At 35.1% G+C, this 22,375-nt stretch overlaps 1 protein-coding gene across 2 annotated transcripts in view; it reads left to right on the top strand.

Annotated features, from left to right (window-relative positions):
- NELL1 (neural EGFL like 1) overlaps positions 1-15,530 on the top strand; it is a 594,259-nt gene extending 578,729 nt beyond the window's left edge. Inside the window, exons 17-20 of one of the 2 annotated variants that reach the window (XM_026664647.2) lie at positions 5,500-5,693; positions 9,847-10,023; positions 12,469-12,693; positions 14,820-15,530. In XM_026664647.2, coding sequence (XP_026520432.1) covers positions 5,500-5,693; positions 9,847-10,023; positions 12,469-12,693; positions 14,820-14,870 — 647 coding nt within the window. In that variant the 3' untranslated portion in view covers positions 14,871-15,530. The remainder of the gene's footprint in view (positions 1-5,499; positions 5,694-9,846; positions 10,024-12,468; positions 12,694-14,819) is intronic. The other variant, XM_087951106.1, reaches the window with a different exon arrangement.
- Positions 15,531-22,375: the final 6,845 nt, after the last annotated feature.

The raw sequence follows: 22,375 nt of genomic DNA, 5'->3' as shown, positions 1-22,375 counted from the left end.
CCATGATCTTGCTCTGTGCCGTATGGTCATCTAATCCCAGAACTATGCGGTCTCGCATAGCTTCTTCGAGGTTTGAAAAACCACAGAGTCCACCAAGGTTCCGGAGGTCAGCGATGAAGTCTCCAACGCTCTCGCCTTTCCGTTGGTCCCTCTGGTAAAATTCGTGTCTTCTGATGAGGGTTGGCACCGCGGGTGCATAATGGGCCCGAAGAATAGGAGCGAGGTTATCCCAATCCATTGACTTAACCTCTGCAGGCTTTGCAAGTGCCTTAGCCATTTTGAAAACGGCAGGCCCGCAATGGGTCAGGAAAACCGCTCGTTTCTTGCCAGGCGAAGCATCCTTCAGGTTGTTGGTCTCCAAAAACATTTGGAACCTGTCCATATACGAGTCCCAGTCTTCGTTAGCCGGGTCAAATGGAGCGGGTGGTATGGCGCCGCTGGCCATCTTGCCGTTGTTGACGCACTTTCAGCCACGTGCTCTGTTTGGTGCACAGCGAGTGCTCAGTTGGCTCTATTGTCTCCGCCTCCCACCTTCGTCGCCAGTGTTAGATCTGGAGAAGTGGGCGCAATAACGGAGACAAGGCATCGGGTAGTGACTCAACTCTTTAATAGTGACTTCAGAACAGAGCAAAACACTTGGGCAGCAGCAGCTCTTTTATAGAGCTGGCTGCTGCCGCAATAACCAATGGGAACGAGTTTAACCGCGCTTAGTCTTCCAATCAGGGATGGCCGCTGTCAGCCAATCAGGTTAGCCGAAGGCAGCCAATCATGATCGCTTACTTGCGGACCAATCCGAGCTGCAGGTTTACGAGCCTGCAGTTGGAGCGGAGCTCGAAGAGTTTTTAATAATGAGTTTATTTAGTTAGTTCGTAACAATTTCTTTTTCTTAGTTTGCATAGTAAATGAAGGACTGCTTGAAAACATACATAATAACAATACCTTTATTTGTGCTTCTCTTTTAAAGGCATCCATTTTTCTAACTATTTGAACTTTACCTGAATTTCTTTAATGATTTTTATGGATTGTGCTCTTGCACTTAAGACATAGGACAGCAAGAAATTAAATTTTAAGAACTTGGACTCTTGATAAGGGAGTTCCTTTTTGTTCAAGATGCATGTTTTCTTAAGGTCGTAAACTGAAATAAAAGTTTACTTTCATGGACTTAAAGAAATGCAGATTGACACTGCTTTAAAATATGTCCAACTTATGCCTATTTTTCTTGTCAGAAATAAAACAGGAAGACTATTATCAAGAAGATGTTCCTGAAATATGGAAACATTATTGTAAATTATATTGCAAACTATATTTTAAGCTGTGTGTGTGTATGTGTGTAAGGGTTTCCATCCCGGTGTAGGCAGACTTTATTTACACACAATGGAGCAAGTTATATGTGGCAGTTGAATCAACCTGCTCTCATCCCTTCAAATGAATCTCTCTAAGTATTTTTTCAAGCCACAAATCAACACAAAGTAAACATAGCCCCTTCTGTAGCAGGTGAAATAGAGAAACCATATAAATATATGGGTAGAATAGCATATATATCAAAAGGGAATGGCCAGTCTTATTACTATTGCTAAAATTTATGCATTTGAATCATGCATTTCTGTGCCCTGTACTGCATGGCTCATATTGATTATGCGCTCAGATACCCATCAGATTTGGCCACAGCCTGGATAATGGATAATTTATAACAAATGTTTATTTATTCATAAAATGGTAGAAATGCCAGGTCTGAGCTAACTCTGTTTCCAGTCTGTTTCTCTGGCATGCTGGAAAAAGGCCTATATCGGAGAGAACTTGTCATTTATTCAAAACACCATGATAGGGAGACTAAGCAAGTAAGCAATTTATTGTTGCAACTACAGATCACTATATAGGAAGCAAGAAAGAGACTCCTTATCACAAAAGGCCCCTTTTTATTTACCTCTTGTGAATTAATTGCATTCATCCACCAAAAAGTCCATGCAATAGACTTTCAAAGAGTTAATGGCATCAACAGACCTCATCAGTTCCTTGCGATAATTACAAAGCCATGAGCCCCCGAAAGGCTGCAAAGTGAGACACAATGAGCAAAGTCTTCAGAAAGATGAACTTTTGTCTCCTCCCACAACCACTCCCCTTTCCTTCTATTTATTCCCCCAGCCAGGGAGGAGCTATTCAGCATCCACGTGTGCTTTGCTTCCTGAGTCGACTCCCTGATCTCCATTGTTCTCCTCTCCTAACAGCTCTGTGCATACGTGCATCTGGAACAGGCCCCGGCTGTTCTTCCTCCTCACTCATATCAGTCTTCGAAGGCAGCTGCCTCTCCGGTGGCTGGGAAATATCAGACAGCCCTGGGTCTATCTCTGTGTCTCTCTGTGCTGTGTGACACAGAGCATCAACCAGAGCCTTCCCCAGACTCCATAATTGACCCAAGTTCCTCCCCAATCTCTTCCTTTCTTAAGAAAAAGACTTTTATTTATATGATGCACCCAATGTATTTGTCTGAAATTTAGTATGATTATCAGTTAAAAGATTATTTTTAAAGTGCTTATAATGTTTGGGAACTAGTTTATTAGTTTATTTTCTGAAAAATACAAAATAACAAAAAGTATCTGGTTCCTTTCCTGTGCTAGATTATGAAGGAACAAAGATGTTTCTCTATTGTCTCCTGGGGTAGGCATAGGGTTGTACTGGATTCATTCCAGAAAAACGTGGAGGGGGTTGAATCATCTTCCAAACTCTGGATGAGCTTCCTAAACTTTCTTTCTTTCTTTCTTTCTTTCTTTCTTTCTTTCTTTCTTTATTTATTTATTTATTTATTTATTTATTTATTTATTTATTTATTTATTTATTTATTTATTTATTTATTTATTTTTATCAATTGCTTACAAGATAATAGGTATAAGTAAAAACATAGTTATGAATACATGGATACATATAAGAAAAATTTTAAAAAAATAAAATTAAAAGAAACAAAAGGACAGGGATGGTAGGCACGTTGGTGCGCTTATGCACGCCCCCTACAGCCCTCTTAGGAAAGGGGTGAGGTCAATAGTAGACAGTCTAAGGTTAAAGTTTTTGGAGTTTGGGGAAGAAACCACAGAGTCAGGTAGAGTATTCCAGACATTGACCACTCTGTTGCTGAAGTCGTATTTCCTGCAATCAAGTTTGGTGCGATTAACCTTGAGTTTGTATCTATTGTTTGCTCTTGTGTTGTTATGGTTGAAGCTGAAGTATTCATTGACAGGTAGGACATTGCAATGTATGATTTTACATAGCATACTTAGATCGGACCGAAGACGCCGTAGTTCTAGGTTTTCTAGGTCTAGAATTTCGAGTGTGGTGGCATAAGGTATTCTGCAATGAGTAGAGGAGTGGAGAACTCTTCTTGTGAAATATTTCTGGACTTTCTCAACTGTGTTAATATCAGATACGTAACGTGGGTTCCAGACTGATGAGCTGTATTTAAATATTGGTCTAGTAAATGTTTTGTATGCTGTAGTTACTAGTGTAATATTACCAGAGAAAAAGCTACGTAAGATTAGGTTAACAACTCTTAATGCCTTTTTGGCTATGTAGTTACAGTGGGCTCTAGCACTTAGGTCATTAGAGATGAGTACTGCAAGATCCTTGACAGAGTTTGGATCATCAACAAGGTCTTGACTATTCAGCCCGTATTTTATTTTCTGATTTTATTTTATTTTTTGCCAATATGTAGGACAGAACATTTATTTGTTGAGATTTGAAGTTGCCATTTGTTTGACCATTCTGATACATAGTCAAGGTCTTTTTGAAGGGTAAACTGTAACAAATGGTTTAGTCATACTGCTTATATGGCTATAATTTGAACTCTTAGAGTTGCCATCTTTCTTAGAGAAAGAGAAAGAATCATTTTCATTTGCTTGCTTAGTTTAAATTTATAAATGCAGACTTAAAGGTATATGTTGATTATGATAGAGATTAAAGGTACATGAAATTGGAAGGGAGTTATATAAAGCAGGGGTCCCCAACCACCAGTCTGCAACCCAGTGCCAGTCCACAGCACGTTTGGAACTGGACTGTGAAAGTTTGTTGGTGAGTGCATGCATGTGCACGACTCTGCATTTGTGAAAGTGTGCACACGAAACCATCCCCTTGCCCCCACCACGATTGCCTCTACCTGTCTACCAAGTCAGAAAGGTTGGAGACCGCTTGTAATAAAGCAATCCTGTAAAATCCTATCTTTGGGAGACTTTTTCTTCTACACTTCCACTTAACATTCTAGATCTCAATTGAAAACCTGTCTTCTAAGCACCTTTAAGTAAAATATCTTCCTGTGACTTTGCTACTTTTCATGCCACCCTACCTAGAAAGGTAAATGTGAAGCTATTGAGATAGTGTTGCATTGCTTTTGTTGGAAGATGTGTCTGATTTCTTCTGTGAGAAGAGAACTATATTGGTTCTATTTCATACTTTATAATTTCCTAGAACAATAACATCAGCTCTCAATATTCACAGTCTGAAATGTGTAAATAAGGCTTCTATTGTGGAATGTTGATAGTGAGTGGCTCTTGTCTGAAGTGTAAGTGCTACTTCACGACTGTTATATGATTGGATCTACACCACTTTGCCTGTATCACTTGAATAGGAGAGCTGAGAAGGCATTAGAAATAATCTGAGCTGTGGAATTTTGTAAGCTTAGAACATATGCTCCATTTGCCCTTAAAATAGACATTTTTTCCTTAAAATTGACATTTTTTTATTTTATTTTCTGCATGAACAATTCAGTACACATCTCAGCAAGCAGAGATAAATATATCCATTGTTTAAATGAATCGTGTGGTTGTGTGAACAGTGGAGCCATAGAGGTTTGTGTACATATATAAATTTGCATTCCTTGAAATAATGAAGAAAGGAAGCTCCCAAAAGAAGAATGCCAATGAGTAAAAGAATAAAATAACCAAAATGCATCACAATTTTTACACTAAAAGAAAAGAATTTACCCAATTCCTTCTCTTTGTGCACTCTATATAATAATAACTTGAAGAAAACCACTTCATTATTTTTTAAAATCACAAACCATACCTGATTTCTTTATTTTCCTTTCTTCTAACATGAAAATATGATTATGATTACCACAGAGTTAAGACAATGTTTTTTTCTTCCTTCTTCTGCTTGAGAGAATATAATATAACGAATCAATTAAATAAAAGAAATTTGTTTTTACTCTTCATTTATTTATTTATTTTAGATCTCAAATAATAGTTACTTTGGTAGTCACATCAATATTTAAGCATTCATGAATACTATGTCATTAGATTTTTATTAGTATTAATTCTATTATATTAATACTGTTTTTCATTCTGTTACAATTTGACTTGGGGAATACCTATTTTCTTCCACATTAATGAGATGGCTTGTGAAAGGGTATACCTTCAAATGATATGAATTTTAATTTTACAATACCTATTCCCAATTACTGTTTAACTTTCAGAGGGAAGGGACATTTTACAGGTATAATGTTTCTCTCTTCTGCAGATATTGATGAATGTGCCTTAAAGACTCACACTTGTTGGAATGATTCAGCCTGTAAAAACTTGGCAGGGGGATTTGATTGCCTCTGTCCATCTGGACCTTCCTGTACAGGTGATTGCCCTCATGAAGGGGGACTGAAAAGAAATGGCCAAGTATGGACATTGAAGAAAGACAGATGTTCTGTTTGCTCTTGCAAGGTAAATTCCTATGAAGTTTGCTAAACATTCCTGCCGTGATTTGGAAAGCCATGGGTCTTTTAACCATGGGATTTAAAATTTTCTGGATTCATGTTGTGTCCTTAAATAACTTTTATGAAATATATAGACTGAGTTCATACAACATACTGACCCAGAATTCAATAAATCATCTGTAGCTTCTTCAATATATTTGCAAAAGGGAATATGTTAGATCTGTAATTGTTTGTTTATTTATTTATTCAAACGTATTTTTCAAACCACCCAAGTCACAAACCAGTTTTCCTCAGTTCATGAAGTCTGTGACTATCCATCTCAAAATATTTCTGTAAATAATACTATCCTGAAGAGGCTACACTCTTTCTATTTTTTAAAAACAAGTTTTATTTAATTTTTCCAAAAACAAAGAGAAATAAAAAAGCTCTTTTCGGTATACAACATAATTCTGGATCACCACTTTTACATGCAAATATGACAATAATTATCTATTCATTTTCTACATTCAACTTCCTATCTTATCCATTTTTAACTTAATTTTCCAACTTTTACATAAGAAAAGGAACAAACAAATTAATCCTGTTCACTAATATTACTTTCATTCTAAATATCTTCTCAGTTAATTTCAATTTATTTCAAATATTTCTTAAACATTAACATTTCTTTTAAACATGACCTTTTCCATAATACTCTTTTCTCATTTAAGTCACTAATAATTCCCATATCTTCATACTTGTTAACTTTTAATTCTTTTACCTGTCAGGTTTGCAATTCCATCGCATATTCTTTCCATAAATTCTAGATTTATACAAGCTGTTACACACAAAATAAAACATGGATTTCCCCTCCCCTTTTCCTAATTTGGGAGTGTCACCTCAGTGGTTTGAATTACCTTATTTCCCTCATCTTAATTACCAATATACATTTATTTTAATTAGTTATAATAATAATTCCCTAAAAAAGAAATAGCATTGTACTTTTCAGTCAGATTCCGCAATATATTTTCCCCTTTCACTTCCACAAGGTTTTATTTATAATACCAAAAGAAAAACAGCAAAAAGAAAAGCAATTAATCCATTTAGCTAGTCCTGGTCACTGATATTAATCTCATTTTAAAACATCCTTGCAATTCATTTCAATTATTTCAATATATACAGTATATAATAAACATTAACCTTTCTTGTAACAATAAGAAAAGAACATACATTCATCTATTTAAAAAAAAGAAAGAAATATCAATGCCCTTCCCCCTCTCAATGGTCTATATTCCCCTATTGTCTAAATAACTTGTAATTGCAAATACATTCTTATTATCCCTCATATCAATGCGGAATCCTCTTTCTTAATTCATTAACCATTATCCCTATGTATTCTAAATAAACAATTTTTCCTTTATTTTACAATTCCCATATTTCTTTCTTTCCTGTTCCTGTTCCTCATTACCTTTCTTCCCTTTATTTTCCCAATCCTTTTCTCCCTCTGATTTATATCCCTCTCCTCTTTATATCTTCCTTCCCCCTTTTATTTTTCTGCTGTTTCTTCCTGTCTTTCCCACTTTTACAGGTATTCCCCTTTTTAGTTACTTTTTGGAATCTCCTATTTTTAACCCCCCCTTCTTTTCCCTCCTCTTTTTTGTATTCTTTGTATTGATTGTCTATTTAAAATGGCTTCTTCTTGATCTGACAACTCCTTCTCTGAAGTTTCTTCTTCATGTTCTTCAATCGCCATTTCCATGGCTTTTAACACTGAGCAAAATGATTCACCTCTTGCATCTAGTAGTTCTTTCATATTTTTGAACATCACCAGAGTCTACTCAATGTGAAGAGGAAAATGCCAGCAGTTTGGGGAATGGCATTAAGCTGGCCACGGCCACCTAGTGAGCCACACCCACCCAGTCACCCATGCCCTCCCCTGAGGTCAACCACAGCCCTGATGCGGCCCTCAATGAAATTGAGTTTGATACCCCTACTCTAGGCCAATTCCAGTCACTGTTACTAAAGGGGAAAAGATCTAGTCCAAGCCCTCTGCTATGGCTGAGATCATTTGTCACCACAGGGTCACATATCTTGTATATGTCAATGATATGCAGTTCAGATGTGGTATTCAGCAGGTTCTGACCAATTCTGGAGCACCGGTAGCAGAAATTTTGAGTAGTTCAGAAAACTGGCAAATACCATTTCTGACTGACCCCGCCCCCATCTAGTCTCTGCCTCCCGAGTCCCAGCTGATCGGCCGGGTCTTCTTTTGTTGCCTTGCACAAGAGAACAGAGCTGGAAAGCAGGTTAGTGGGGTGGGAGAGAATGAAATTTTGCAGGCATCTTCCCCTGCCATGCCCATCAAGCCACGCCCACAGAACCAGTAGTAAAAAAATTAATTAATCCCATCACTGATGCAGTTCCATATCTTGACTTTTGGCCAGATAGGTGATGCGGTGAAAGTTCTGTCCCAGTGCCTGGATTCTGTAAGGCTGTGGATGGGGAGAAACAGGCTTAGGTTTAGCCCTAACAAAACTGAATGGCTTGGGCAATGGCAGGTTAAATGACCTGCCAGGCATCTACCATCTTTAATTTTGATGCAGTGGCATTGCCCCAAATAGCCACCTGGAAGCTACAAATGCAGCTGTGAATGCAATTATAGGTATCCATGCAATACAAATACAGGTAGTCTTTTTACCTCAGTGCCACAAAAGTAGATCACATGGCAGGGCAGATAATTTATTAAAAAAAATTAATTATTGAAAATTAATCAATCAGTTATATTTAAGATACAATGGGATCAATGCTCATTTCTTACCAGTTTAGAATAATTTAGTTTTGAAATCAGTTGCTCAGCCAAAACATTAACAAGACAACATCTCATTAATATTCCTTTCAAGTAGAACCTCTTCCAACTTGGAGATTAAAAAAAACCAGCTAAGCAAGTGCGGATTCACTTCCTTACATTCCTATAACACTTTTTCTAATGTTTTAAAATTCTGATCAGTTTTTCTATAGGCACCATCATTCCATCTACATAGCAAGACCGAGCAACACCATATAATAGATTGTTTTTGATGGGAGGGTTACTATTGATAACAGTAGTGTTCTTTGATGATATTTTTGCTTGCACATAAGTGCAGTTGCTAGCTAAAAAAAAAAAAAAAGCTCTGGAATGCACAGTACACATATAGTCCACAGGTCTGAGAGTAAACCCCAGCTAAAAAACTGGAAGAGGTGATTTCACATTGTTGTATATATATGAAAAATAAATGAGTCTGCCAAGTTCTAGGCAACTGGACTTTCTTGTTTTTTTCTTTGAAGTTGTTTCACTTCTCATCCAAGAAACTTATTCAGCTCTGACTGGATGGTGGGGAATGGAAGGATTTATATTCCTTGCAGACAGCTGGTCATTTGCATACTTTTAGAGGATCATTGAGGCCACCTGGAGGTTTATCTGTGTCATCAAGGTTGCCTCAGTAGTGCTATAGTCTGCAATTTTTCTGGAAATCCATTCATACTCCCACACCATTTAAAGCGTGTTCATCCCAGTTGCATAGCGAAAAGTCTGACAACAAGAAAGTCCAGTTGCCTCCTGAAAAAGCACCTTTAGAACAACCATAACCTGAACAACTAAGAATCTCTACAAAGTCTGATAAGTATTTAGTTTTCTTTTCTTTGGACATATGTTTAAATACTTCCTTACCCTTTGCTCTCAACTCTCCACGTCCAGCTTACCGACGTAGCTAATCTGAAAGAAGCAATCCAATCACCAACCACAAAACAACAGCATAATTGCAACTTGCAGGATAATCAGAATGGGTACATTCTGTTTCAGTTTTGAAGAAAGCTAGAAACATGGATGATTGAAGTCAGCACATCTAGAGGGCAAAATATTTCATCTATTTCCTTTTCATGATAGATACTGAACTTCAGTTTGATTGTGTTGTGTTATTTCTTGAGCTAAGTACTGTTGCCCTTTCACATGTCCAAAACAAATACTTCATTAATGGATGTGTTAATTAAGGGTCTCAGTAAGTTGCACATTAAATAAATGGCAGTATAAATGCAACATCTAAATATGACTTGCTAACTCATTGTCAAACTCATTGCGATGAGTATATTAATTTATAACCTTTTATTTAGTGGCATTTGCTTTTATTGCTTCTTCGTTTTCTTAACAGAATGGCAAGATTTTCTGTCGAAGGACAGCTTGTGATTGTGAAAATCTCAGCGTTGACTTCTTCTGTTGCCCAGAATGTGATACCAGAGTGACCAGTCAATGTTTAGATCAGAATGGGCATAAGCTGTACCGAAGTGGTGACAATTGGACGTACAGTTGTCAACAATGCCGCTGTCTGGTAAAAGTTTAAGTAAAAGTTTAAAGAGCCTTAGAGTTTGTAACGATAAACTGTTTTCTAGAGTTCAGAATGTTCATTATGAACAAACCTGTTCTTTTTTGACACAACATTGCTATGTAGTTTTTCTAACATCTAGCCTATTCAGATAACTGTTGCTGCGAAACTTAATAAGAAAGGGCATGTCTTAGTCAAAATTAAATCTATTGCAGTACAATCATACATATACCAGCTTAAAGTAATTATTTATTGAGTTCAATGGAGCATACCTTTAGGCAAATGAATATAAGGATTGCAGATTTAATCAGTCTCTCAACAGAAAAAAAGGACCTTCAATAATATTCTGAACAATCAGATTTCCATCTGATATAATGCTAAACCAAGTGGTAACAAACCTCAGCAGAATATTTCTTATTTGAATGTCACACAATTTTTATCCCAATCATAGTAGGACAATTGCAGATATTTAATACAATCAGAGTCTTATTCCAGTTTCTTTGTTCTTGGCTCTTGCCTTGTTTAAAATAACTACTCAGTACTCTTAAAGGATCCTAAGGAGCAACAAAAGCTTTCCATACTAGGTCGACAGAGTCAGGATAATGCTTTTCCAAAATGATACAGCATTCTGCAAATGACTTAAATGAAAAATATAATTGATGTAATATTTTGTCTGTTATAATAGGAACCAGAATTGCACATATTGGGACTCCAAATGAAACAAATTCCTCACATACCTCAGCAGAATATTTCTTATTATAATAAGAAATTATTAATCACGATTATAATAGCAGGAGTATAATGTGCAAATTTCCTTATTATGTAAAGACATTTGATGGTGCACTTTTTCAAAATTGTTTGGAAACTTCCAAGTTTGAGTAAAACACTGACTACAAAATAAATATTAATCTGTTATAATGTAATTGCTGCTTTTTAAAAGAAATGATAATATTCCTTATCCTAAAATCTTAGAATTGTACAGTTGGAAGAGATCATACACTAAATCCAACTAATTGAACAAATTTGGACTTTCTTGTGTGTGGTGGCATCATTTTCCCTCCACTCAGCCAGAATAGGCTGAACCAGTTTATCTTCATCTCAAGAGGCTAAGACACCTTGTCTTGCTTCGATTCCATTGTGCTTTTAATTATACAAGGCTACAGTAAATCTCTTGTACTTGCTGGAGAGCAGTGCAGTAAATTATTTACTAACACATTCTTAGATGACAGTTTCAGTATGAATTCATAATACTTTGCAATTATTTCTTGGTGTTTATAAATGATCATGTAGCATTTTGCTTTATTAAAATAAGTAGATGTGATGATGTGACGTACATCTTTTTTCTTTTTCATTTCCAAATTAGTATTTTGCATAAGCTAGTAAATTTATTACAAACTGTGATATCTCTAAGAGGAAAGAGATAAATTTCTCTGCAGTCTTGGATCTTGAATGTCTGAACAAACGTTTTCTCTTTACACAATATATAGAATAAGCTGCAGAGAAGGTGACTGAAACTTCAAATTTCTGTGATTCTAAAACTAAAATAGTGAATGTTAGAATATCATTAGAGAAATAGATTGATTAAAAAAAAATAAAGGAAAAAACCATATTCCAATATGATTTTAAATTTTGTCACCTCCAAAAAGAAGGTATATGTTCTACCAGGCAAGTATAAAAGGTGGGACTAAGAGTCAGGATTGAACTCTGAGCCTGATAAAACACAGCCGAAGAATATTTGTTGACTTTGGATTAATTTAAAATTTAAGAATCAGATTAACTGCATCCAAGATTATTGGAAGAATTTGCTGATAATCTGACAACCTTTATATACCATAATAGAGGAAGGGAAATGTTTGTTCCTCACAAATGAGAAAACAGAGTATCCACAAAACTTCCATTCATACAATCTAATACCACTTTTAGGTTTTTGGAAGATTCTACACTATATCATTTGGATTGCCAAATTATATAATAGGATATGTATGTGTGTGTATGTGTGTGTGTGTGTGTGTGTGTGTACACACACACACACACACACACACACATGCATGCACACACACACACACATTTATTATACACAAAATAACCTTGTTAATTATTAACATTCAGCAGATTTTAAGGCACATTTTTAATATACTGTATAGACATAACTGAGTTAGAGTTGCATGGGAAATCTTATCACATTTAGACAAATTATATTTTGATCAAAGATCTGTGAACAAAGTGTCACTTCATTATTGCATATCTTGTTGTATCTATTGGATTCAAAACTATCCAATTCTGCTCTGGTTTAATACAATTGTTGGGTCAAGACTGCAGTGTAAATAAATTGTTGATAATTATTCAATTATAATATTAATATTTTGATTGCAGAAAAATTGTTTTTTTTATGTTTTCTGCCTTTCATGACTGCCAATTTGTGTGTTGATGGATCTCTTTTGCTTTTCGTAGGAAGGTGAAGTGGATTGTTGGCCACTGGCATGTCCAGCCCTGAACTGTGATTACACAACAATGTCAGAAGGAGAATGTTGCCCTCATTGTGTCAGTGACCCTTGTTTGGCTGATAATGGTATATATGACATCCAAAAAACCTGTCTAGATGACTATGGAATAACACGGCTAAGTGGTTCAGTATGGACAATGCTTGGATCACCTTGTACAACCTGCAAATGCAAGGTATTTATATAGTGGTAAAATGTGGTGAAGCACAGAATGTATATGCAGACTGGGGGTTTGTTTTAAAAGAACTTTGCTGTTTAATTTCAAACAGCAGTACAATGAGTATACCATTGTGAAATTATGCAAAAAATATTATGTGATTATTATCCTGGGAGGCTGAATCAGAACTATTCAACTGCTCTTTATAACTTTCAATTAGCATTCTTTACACCTTGCAGAGTTTTTAGATATGCATACAGGATAGTGACATTTATGACAGGTATACATTTCAGTTATATATACTATATATCTATGTTTGCACATACACCTACTTTTTAATGAATTCCAGTGGTGAATGCCATATATTTATGTTAAATTGGCAAATACTAAGTGGAAGAATCCTCTCTTTTTTTTTCTCCACAAGTAGTGAATCATGAAGAACAAAGGTCAGGGAAGATCTGGCTTTCAAGTGATATTTCCAAATTAATGAGGAGATGGTTTTTTTTTTTAATTTTTCCCTCCAATTTTTAAAATTAACCATTAAAAATAAACAGTCATTAAGACATTAATATCAGTAAGCGGACAGAGAAACGGGAAAAATTGTACAATTAGCACTCGGTATGTCATTGATAAAGAATTAATTATAAAAAGCAGAATGCATTGAGTTTTTTTAAACAAAATAAAAATGGATTTTAAAGACCTTCTTAATTTACTGAGCTGGTTGCCAATATTTCAATTTATTTAAAAATAAATCACCTAATAGGAAAAAAAATAAACAAAAGAAACAGTGAAAACATTATTGAGTAAATACTTGATGTCTTACTTCTCCGTCATTGTACTCCATTCTGTTGACATTGAGGGGTTTCAAAATCCTAGCAATAATAGAAATGTCCACCACAAAATCTAGTTTTATTCAGAATTAGGTGACAGATGCCACTCATTCTTTATCCAAGGACTGTGCCCTTGTTCATTATTAATCCACAAGACTAGACTCAGCTCTATTTTCTTTTTCCACAGTGGAGGAAAAACCCTGCAAAAACAAAGACTAAAAAATCCCTACACACTTTTTAATAATATCACTGATCAGTAGACAACTTGTAGTCCTTTAAAAGGTTGTAAGGCTTGGATGTGGAAGTTGTCCACCCCAAGTTTAGTGGAATGAATCCAGGAAGCTAAACTAATTTCAATAGAGCGTCATAGAAGAAAGAATGTTTCTGAAAAATTATTCATGTGTAATTCTTTAAGATAAACTACATTCTATCTGACTTCTTGAGCATAAAAATAATGCATCCATCCTGACAGTATGTTAACTGGAACAGTATATCACCTTTATTGTTGGCAGTTTGCCATGGAAATAAGAACACAAGAACTGTACTAAATTAATCGGAAGCTATCCCTATGGGAAGACATGCAGAAACAGAATAAAATTGCATTTCCTTTTTATAGCATAATGCTTATCCTTCATATGTCTGATTTCCTTTTAAACCAAGCTAAGTGAGTTGCTTTCATTATATCAGGGGATAACAAATTCCAGATGTTAATTGAATGTTATGCGATGAAGGACTTCCTTTTATCTGTTCTAATTTTTTAAAAATATTTAGCTATATTCTACCATCACTCTATTAAAGAACATTTGGGTAACTTCTTGCATCATGCCACGTATACTTCTAAAGTATTTTGCCAGTTCCCCTTATTTCCATTTATCTAAATCAGAGTACCAAATGCTGTAACCATTCCTCATTCAGAAGATGAGGTAATCCATAGATACTTTGGTTCCTCTTTTGTATATCTTTTCCAGATTAACATCATATTATATGCCCCATTCTTTTTTTTTCTTGCAGAAATAACTCACGTAAGTATATCCTTAGCAATGTTCTTTGTGTAAGAGGATTTGTTCACATGATTTCTGATATGTGTAGAGAAAGGACAAATTCACAACATTCTCGCTTCATGAATGAAGGAAACAAAAATCTTAACAGCAAAGTTAAAATGCTTGTTTGATCTCTCTTACATTAGAAATAGGTTTACAAATGTTCATGTTAAAGATTCAGGTTGTTAGTATCCCTGTGAGAAGATTTATTTTCTTCACTTGTATTACTTGTATTAATTCCTTCTTTTTACCTTTTCCTTCCCATTCTACACAGAATGGAAATGTCTGTTGTTCGGTGGATTTAGAATGTCTTCGCAATAACTGAAGTATAAAATTGGGACAATCCTTTTTGTGCGGAAAACTGATGCAATTTTCCACTTTCCAAACAAATGCAGTATAAGTAAGAGGTGGAAGTTTTGTACAACAGACAATGATCTAAGTCTCTGAGGAAGATATTTGGGAGTTGCATTTGGGACCTATCACTACACTTGCTAGGTTTCTCTCTACTTTTACAGTAAAATGCATATAAATCAATGGTTGTTAAAAGTTTTGAGTGTTGTAAATTACACCCTTTTTTGTCAAATCATTTGCAAATGCATTAAAATTATTCCATCAGTAAAATGCAGTGTATTGATTTGTTTAATTTTGTAGAAAGATCACAATGGAATTTCCTGTTTTATTTATTTTGTAGAAAGATCACAATGGAATTTCCTGTTTATTTTAGGTTTAGATCAAAGTTCTACAAAATAAGGCTGCCTGTGGTTTTGTCTCATATTGTTGGCTATTTAGTTTGGAGGTCCCTGTCAGATGTATTTATGAAAATATGTATGTATGTACAGTCAAATTGCATAGTACTTATATTTCATAGCTGTCAAACATTGTAAAACATTCCAAGGTACTTTTGACTTGTACAGGCTGAAAATAATTGAATCCCAGCCTATCTTTATGAAAAATAAATAAATAAGAAAGAATAATGTCACAAGTTTAATGAAGTGGCAAAAAGCACTTTCTTTTGCAGACAAATGAACTAGCAGCAAAATCCCAGAGTGGATGAAAAAATGGAGAATTATATTGTTTTCATCTGCAGCACTCCTTAATCAGAACACCAGACCACATTAACTTTAGCAAACTGTTGTAGTTTACAAATCAAACAATAAATATTGAATGTAGGTGGAATTCATACAGGGTTGTGTAGCATTCAATAAAGCAGTCAAAGGGCTTTACATTACAAGATTCCATGTGAAAAGTGATTTTTTTTTCATATTGTTCACACCAATGTACTTGAGTTTATAATCTCTTTCCTCAATAGTTGCTTAGGTGTAATAACATCTACCATTCTCCATCGCAAACGATGTAATGAACAAATTCTTCATCTGTTCCATGTTACAAGTTGTAAGAAATATGTAAATGTCACTGAAGTTAACAATAATTTCACTAGATCATATTAGGCAGAATAGTAGCCTCCCAGTTCCAATTTTCTTTCAATGTAATACATTGCCCCCTTGGCTCTATTATCCCTCTTCTGACACTCACCCAAATGAAATGTATTAAGTTAGTTGTCTGCAAAATGCTATTTAAAAATCATAAGCTTGGGCCGAAATTGTAATTAAACATTTGAACTGTGCGTAAAGGTTAAGCTTGAAGGATAGGTAACTGGTGTGATTTTGCTAGGCTAAGGCTTTGATATTACTAATGCAAGTCCTGTCTCAGCCTAGAACTGATATCCAACTGGTTTCCATATACAATTCTCCTTCCGCATAGCATATACTGTACAATGTATGACTGAATGGGAACTGGAAAGTGAAATCTCCTACATTCATGCATCATTCAGATGCACAGCCACAAGCAATGCTGAAATCTATAAATGATGCAATATGGCACATCTAAAAACATCACTGGATATAAGTGAAAGGAAGACAAAGATCCCCCCCCTCCACTCTCTTTAATGGAAGGCTACCTTACATTAGCACAAGGATGCTGCCACTGTTGAAAGTGAGCGGGCAGGCAAGAGATGGAGGCATTTACTATAAATAAGTGGCTGGAACAGAGTCTGGAAAAGGTTTGAAAGCTTCCTTCTTCTGACTCATTGAGGGAACAGATGCAGCGTCTTCTTTTCCCCTTATTTTTCTAGAACCTCAGGTTCAAGATGCAAAGGCAGAGACTGGCACTCTGTCACAATACGTGAAGCCGCCTCAGAGGATGCTTTTTCCTTGCCTCCCTTGAACAGTTAGAATATGTAGGATTTCATAAAGACAGAAGAATGTTTTAAAATATTAAGCATTCATACCTGGTAGGAATTGTTTTCCTCCCTCAACACACACATATGGGAGGGGCTTCATTTTTTCCTTCCCTTTCCAGTTGGACCTACCCCTTCTTCATTCTGTTCATTTGGTTTGGTTTTTCATGGTTTTTTTCCCTGGAAAGAGAAAAGACTATGGTGTGTTAACTGTATCTGGTGTCAGTATCCATGTATAAAAGAGAATAGTTTGTATATGCAAATAGGGGAAGCAATTAATTTTACAAATCAGTGCCTTATTTTTCAGGCAATTAATTTTATTCGGTAGTTACTAATTCAATTCATGCGAATTTAATTTTTTGTCCTCATCATGACCTTTTTGAGGAATGTGGGGTCTGGCCTTTCTGACACACATTCACACATGCAAACATGTCTCTTTCACATACATCTACAGTTGTGGCTGAAGCAGACAAATCCTAGGTTTCAGCTGCATATTGGGCAAGGCAAAAAAACCAGGCAAGACATAACATCTGTAAGTATCTTTCCTTTTATCTAATTTTCCTTGTTTTCAACACACATATTAAATTCATACCTCTCTTCCTTTTGGGAAAATTCAGCTGTTGCATCCTGACATTCCTATAAAGGAGAAGGAAGGTGGCTTGCTGGCACTATTGTCCCTGTCTTGAGTCACTGGGTTTTCAAAGCATTTTAATATCTTTGATAAAGCTTGGGGGACTATTCAGAACTAGATCCTGCACAGAAGTGCATAATATTTGCAACCAAGAAATAAAAACCTGAGTCCTAAAAAAAAACCATCCGTGAAAGAGTGATCACTCTGACAGGGTGGTCTGCTGGGATGGGAGAGAGGGAAGGAGCTTGAAAAAATGAAGATGGCCGCCACACCTGTGCAATTGAAGTCCCACCCACCTTTTAACGTGTCATACATATGGATAAAGATGAGATGGGAGTTCGCACAATCTTTTTTTTTTGTATCATTTTTGTTTTTAAAAGATAATTTAAAATAAATATAACTAATATCAAGAAAAAGAAAAGTAAAAGAAAGAAATGAAAGCAAAAGCTAAAAATACAAAAAAAAAAGGAAAAAAAGAAAAATAGATAAGAAAGAAGTAACTTCCAATTTTCCTTACAGCAGTTATAAGTACAATAACTTGTATTTAAATGTACTTTACACTCTATAATTACAACTCTCTTCTTTCTATAATTGAATCTCTCTAATCATCAAAAACATAGTTCATACATTTATTTCTTCTCTTTCATGCAAAGAATAGTTTCCCATCAGTAATAAAACTTAGATATTGTCTTTTCTTTGATCAAAGTACTCACTTCGCCATCTCAACAAGTTCCATCAAAATCAACTACCATTACTCCTAACCATAACTGTGCTTATGATTTGTCTTTCTATATTTCTCTATACAACACTCTCACTCCAGTTATCATGTACAAAAAGTTCCATTATTTTTTTTCCAGTTGGAACTTTGCACAATCTTTGGGTGCTATCATTACTTTTTTAATCTTCACTGAGGATGCTTTCATTTGGATACTGATAAGGAAGAAAGGATCAAAACCTATTTTGAGCATCTGGCTCAAAATAGGTTTTAAGAATCTTAAAGCTAAAGTTATATTATTTAATATTATTAAAAGTCTAGGGCTATGTACACACTGTTTATTCTACCCTGGGCTTCAACATTTACCCAAATATAAGTGAATAACACTGCAATGCAACATAAAATGTCCCCTGATCCAGTAGCTTTGATGCACACAGTAGAATTATTCAGTGCATTGTTTACTTCAATGAATACAATGAAGTGAATTCCCTTTATGCATAAAATGAATGTAAATGTACAAATAATTCCCCATCACTGAAAAAAAAAAGGAAAAACAAAGGCAGCCCAATGTATGTAGGACTCCATCTTTGCTTTTCATTTTTAAACTTTCTTCCCTCTTGACATACACTATGTATTGATTATATTTGCATTGTTTAACAATGGTATTATAAACTGTGTTTTTAAAATCCTCAAAGGACATTTGTAAACCATGCCATTAAAGCATTTTGTAAATCATATTGTAAAGCCACTGATAATTCAACTGGAGGAAATGAAAACGTGCTTTGGGATGTAAACGGGAGTGATTTAAACTTGTGGCATCTAAATAAACTCCTGAGTACAGATCTTCCTGCCTCCATAGTTTTGTTTCAAACTTGGTGTGTGCTGAATTTTGGAAAATTCCAAGTCTGGGAACAATGACTTAAAAAGTTCTTTCTTGGGTATCTGGCTTGCTTATACTCAGAATGGAGGAGGGGAAGTATAGACTTGAAAAAAGTCTATAAGATATTATGGGTTTTTTAATGTTCTGATCAGTGATGGGATTGAAATTTTTTTACTACCGGTTCTGTGGGCATGGCTTGGGGGTGGCAGGGGAAGGATACTGTAAAATCTCCAATCAAAGGTGGGTTTTGCAGGTTCTCTGAACTACTCAAAATTTTCGTTACCGGTTCTCCAGAACTGGTCAGAACCTGCTAAATATCACCTCTGGTTCTAATCCTCAACTATTTGACTGCATTTCTCAGTGGAGCGTAGTTCAGAGTAAATGTAGCATGTGTAAAGCATACATTTATTAAAAATAACCCCTGTGGTATAATGATTAATGAGTTTGGCTTTATGTCTCTACTCAACTGCAGAGTTTCTCAGTGACATTGGGTTCATATCATGGAATTGCAAGAATAACAGTTGTAGAACCTTTTTATTACTCTGTGTGACAACTATTTTTTAAATGCCACTATTAATAATTATTAAAGGAAAATACCACTTCATTCTATTTTTAAATAGAACCAAAATAAATAAATGTCAGCATTTGCATAGTAATGGATATACACCAATGAATTCTTTTTCAGTAGTCTAGTATCAACTGAAACATGTTTCAAAATCTTTACAAAGAGCTTGAGAGACAGCAAAGTATGATATTTTAACGTTGGGCCAATCTATACCAGTATTTTTTTTCTCTCTTTTACTGTAATCTCTGGTTTATTGTTATGCACTGGATATATCTCTCAAACCATTTTGAAGTTGTAGTCTATTTTGTTCTATTCCTTTTCCAGCAGCTTTGTTGGTGATTGAAATGCACATAATATCGTAGCAAATCTCTCTTTCCTAACTTCTCTGACTAGAGCAGGAGAACTATGTTCCATGAGCAGAAAGCTAATGTCCTTTAAGGCTATTTTTCACTGTGTACCAACATATTTATATATCTGTGAAAAACATTATGATGTATCATTCATATACATACGCAAATATGCCTGCAGTTACTGGATTTTTTTAAGGGAAAAACCTCAGCATAAAGTGGCAATGGGGGGTGGGGGGGGGAATACATTGTTCTTATTGAAGTCTACTTTTTTAAAAAAAAATGTCTTTGCAAAATAATCTCCATTCTGCAGCTTTGGTATGGAAGCACAAAGTCACCACATATGTCAGTCTTTATTTGTACACAATACACGGATGCCCATGCACATGTCCAACCCATGTACATTTAAATAAACAGACTTTTTCCCCCTTTCACAATTTCAGTATATAGTTGGCATTTGTTGGAACTGGTTCTCTGACAATTAAAATATTATGTATTGTTATATGTGGTAATTATAAATACATATATATAAATATATAAATACTATTATGCATTCATTAATATATGTTCCCAGACAAGAACTGTACTTAAAAAGGATCCAACACAATGGTGCCTTAGAAATGAAAAGTTCTAGCATGGATCCTGCAACAGATATTCTATAAGAATGCATGAAATTAATTCAGGCCACAACTGAATAAGATATAGTATAAAATACCATGTCATGATAGTTTGGTAGATAATAGAAACATACCTGCATTTGCTCAAATATACAACTCATGTTTTCAGTGGAATGGGACAATTTGCCACAGCCAACTTGCCATGGCCAACTTACCATGACCAACTCACTGCAGGACAACTCACCACGGTCAACTTGTGAAGAACTTGATGTTCAATAATTTCTGAGAGATAGCTCTTGTAGAGTACATCATAAATAACACACTAACTTGGGGAAATAATTGCTCAAATACTTTTTAATGTTTTCAGTATGACTATTCATTTCGTGTATTAACTTCATGCATGAAACATATAATTGAATATGCATGATTTTCACCATAAATAAATTGCAACTAATTTTCACATCTCACCATAACGTGCTGATAGTGATATTTCCTACTTACATTTGTTAAATGGCATGCATAATTAAATAAATTGTGAGTTATACTGTGCTGGAAGTAAATTACAACTTCTTTTAGGAAAGTGCAAAATAGTAGGGCTTGTATGCCATCATTAATTAGAAGATCTGAAAAATCACACTCTATACAATTCTATATATTTTGTAGGAATCTGAATGTTTTGAAATATGAGTTGCTGTTTGGAATATATATTCATGGTCTATAAATGGAACTAATATTTTAAAAAGCTGAGTTTACAAAAAATTAAAATCACCACAATTTGAATTTGACATGAGCATGAAAATACTAATAGCTATAGCCTGGAAGCTCAATCTAAATCTACTTCTGCAGGCAGAGCTGCTCAAGGTAGTTTTGTTCATTGACTATTAATACAATGACTATAGATTTCACTTTTGATTTGAACTTTCTGTTCTGGAGTAGAAACATTATGCAAAGTGCAAAAATACAGTGGATTAAAGAAATTAAAGCTAGAGAATAAGTTATCTTAAACCTATTTTATTCACCATACTTTTGCATTATTGCAAATCATCCTTGCATCCACCATGTGCACAGGATACTTCTTACATTGTTATTGAAACTTGTTTTTTTTTTTTGAGAAATCATCAATATAAACCATACTTTTCAGTTTTCTCCACCCATACACTCTTCTTTTATGTTTACTTTAAATATCATTTTTATTTATTCTCTGTATATGACTAGACCATTTCAATATGCTTTTACACTGATCATTCACTTTTATATTCAATCTGTATTCATTCAGCATCTACAGTATTTATTCTTGATTCTCTCTCTTCTTGTTTTACCACACACATTTCTGAAGTAACAAATGGCTACTGCAGTCAACTTAATTTTATCTTGATATGATTTGGACATACTGAGTGTAATTCAAATAATATCTGCCCTGTCAGATATTATATAGTCTCTGGTCCAAGTGACTCAGCTAGAACTTGCAATGACTTTTTTCTTCTTCTATGATAGACGCATGGTGGTACAGTGGTTAAAGACATTGAGCTTTTCAGTTGGAAAGCTGACAGCCTAGGTTTGACAGCCTAGGTGCTGTGTGATGGGGTGAGATCCTATTACTTGCCCTAGCTCCTGCTCACCTAGCAATTCAAAAGCATGCAAATGCAAATAGATAAATATATACCACTTTGGTGGGAAGATAACAATATTCCATGTGCCTCAGGATATATTCATGCTGGCCACAGGACCATGGAAATGCATTCTGACAATGCTGGCTCCCTTGATTAAGAAACAGAGATGAGCACCACTCCATGGAGTCGGACACAACTGAACAGGGAAACCTTTATTTTTATCTTTATG

Source organism: Notechis scutatus, chromosome 1 (genome assembly GCF_049901735.1).
Source record: "Notechis scutatus isolate UNSWTSFEM ecotype Mainland chromosome 1, rNotScu1.2, whole genome shotgun sequence".
NCBI lineage: Eukaryota > Metazoa > Chordata > Lepidosauria > Squamata > Elapidae > Notechis > Notechis scutatus.
This window is presented reverse-complemented; position numbering and strand designations above follow the sequence as displayed.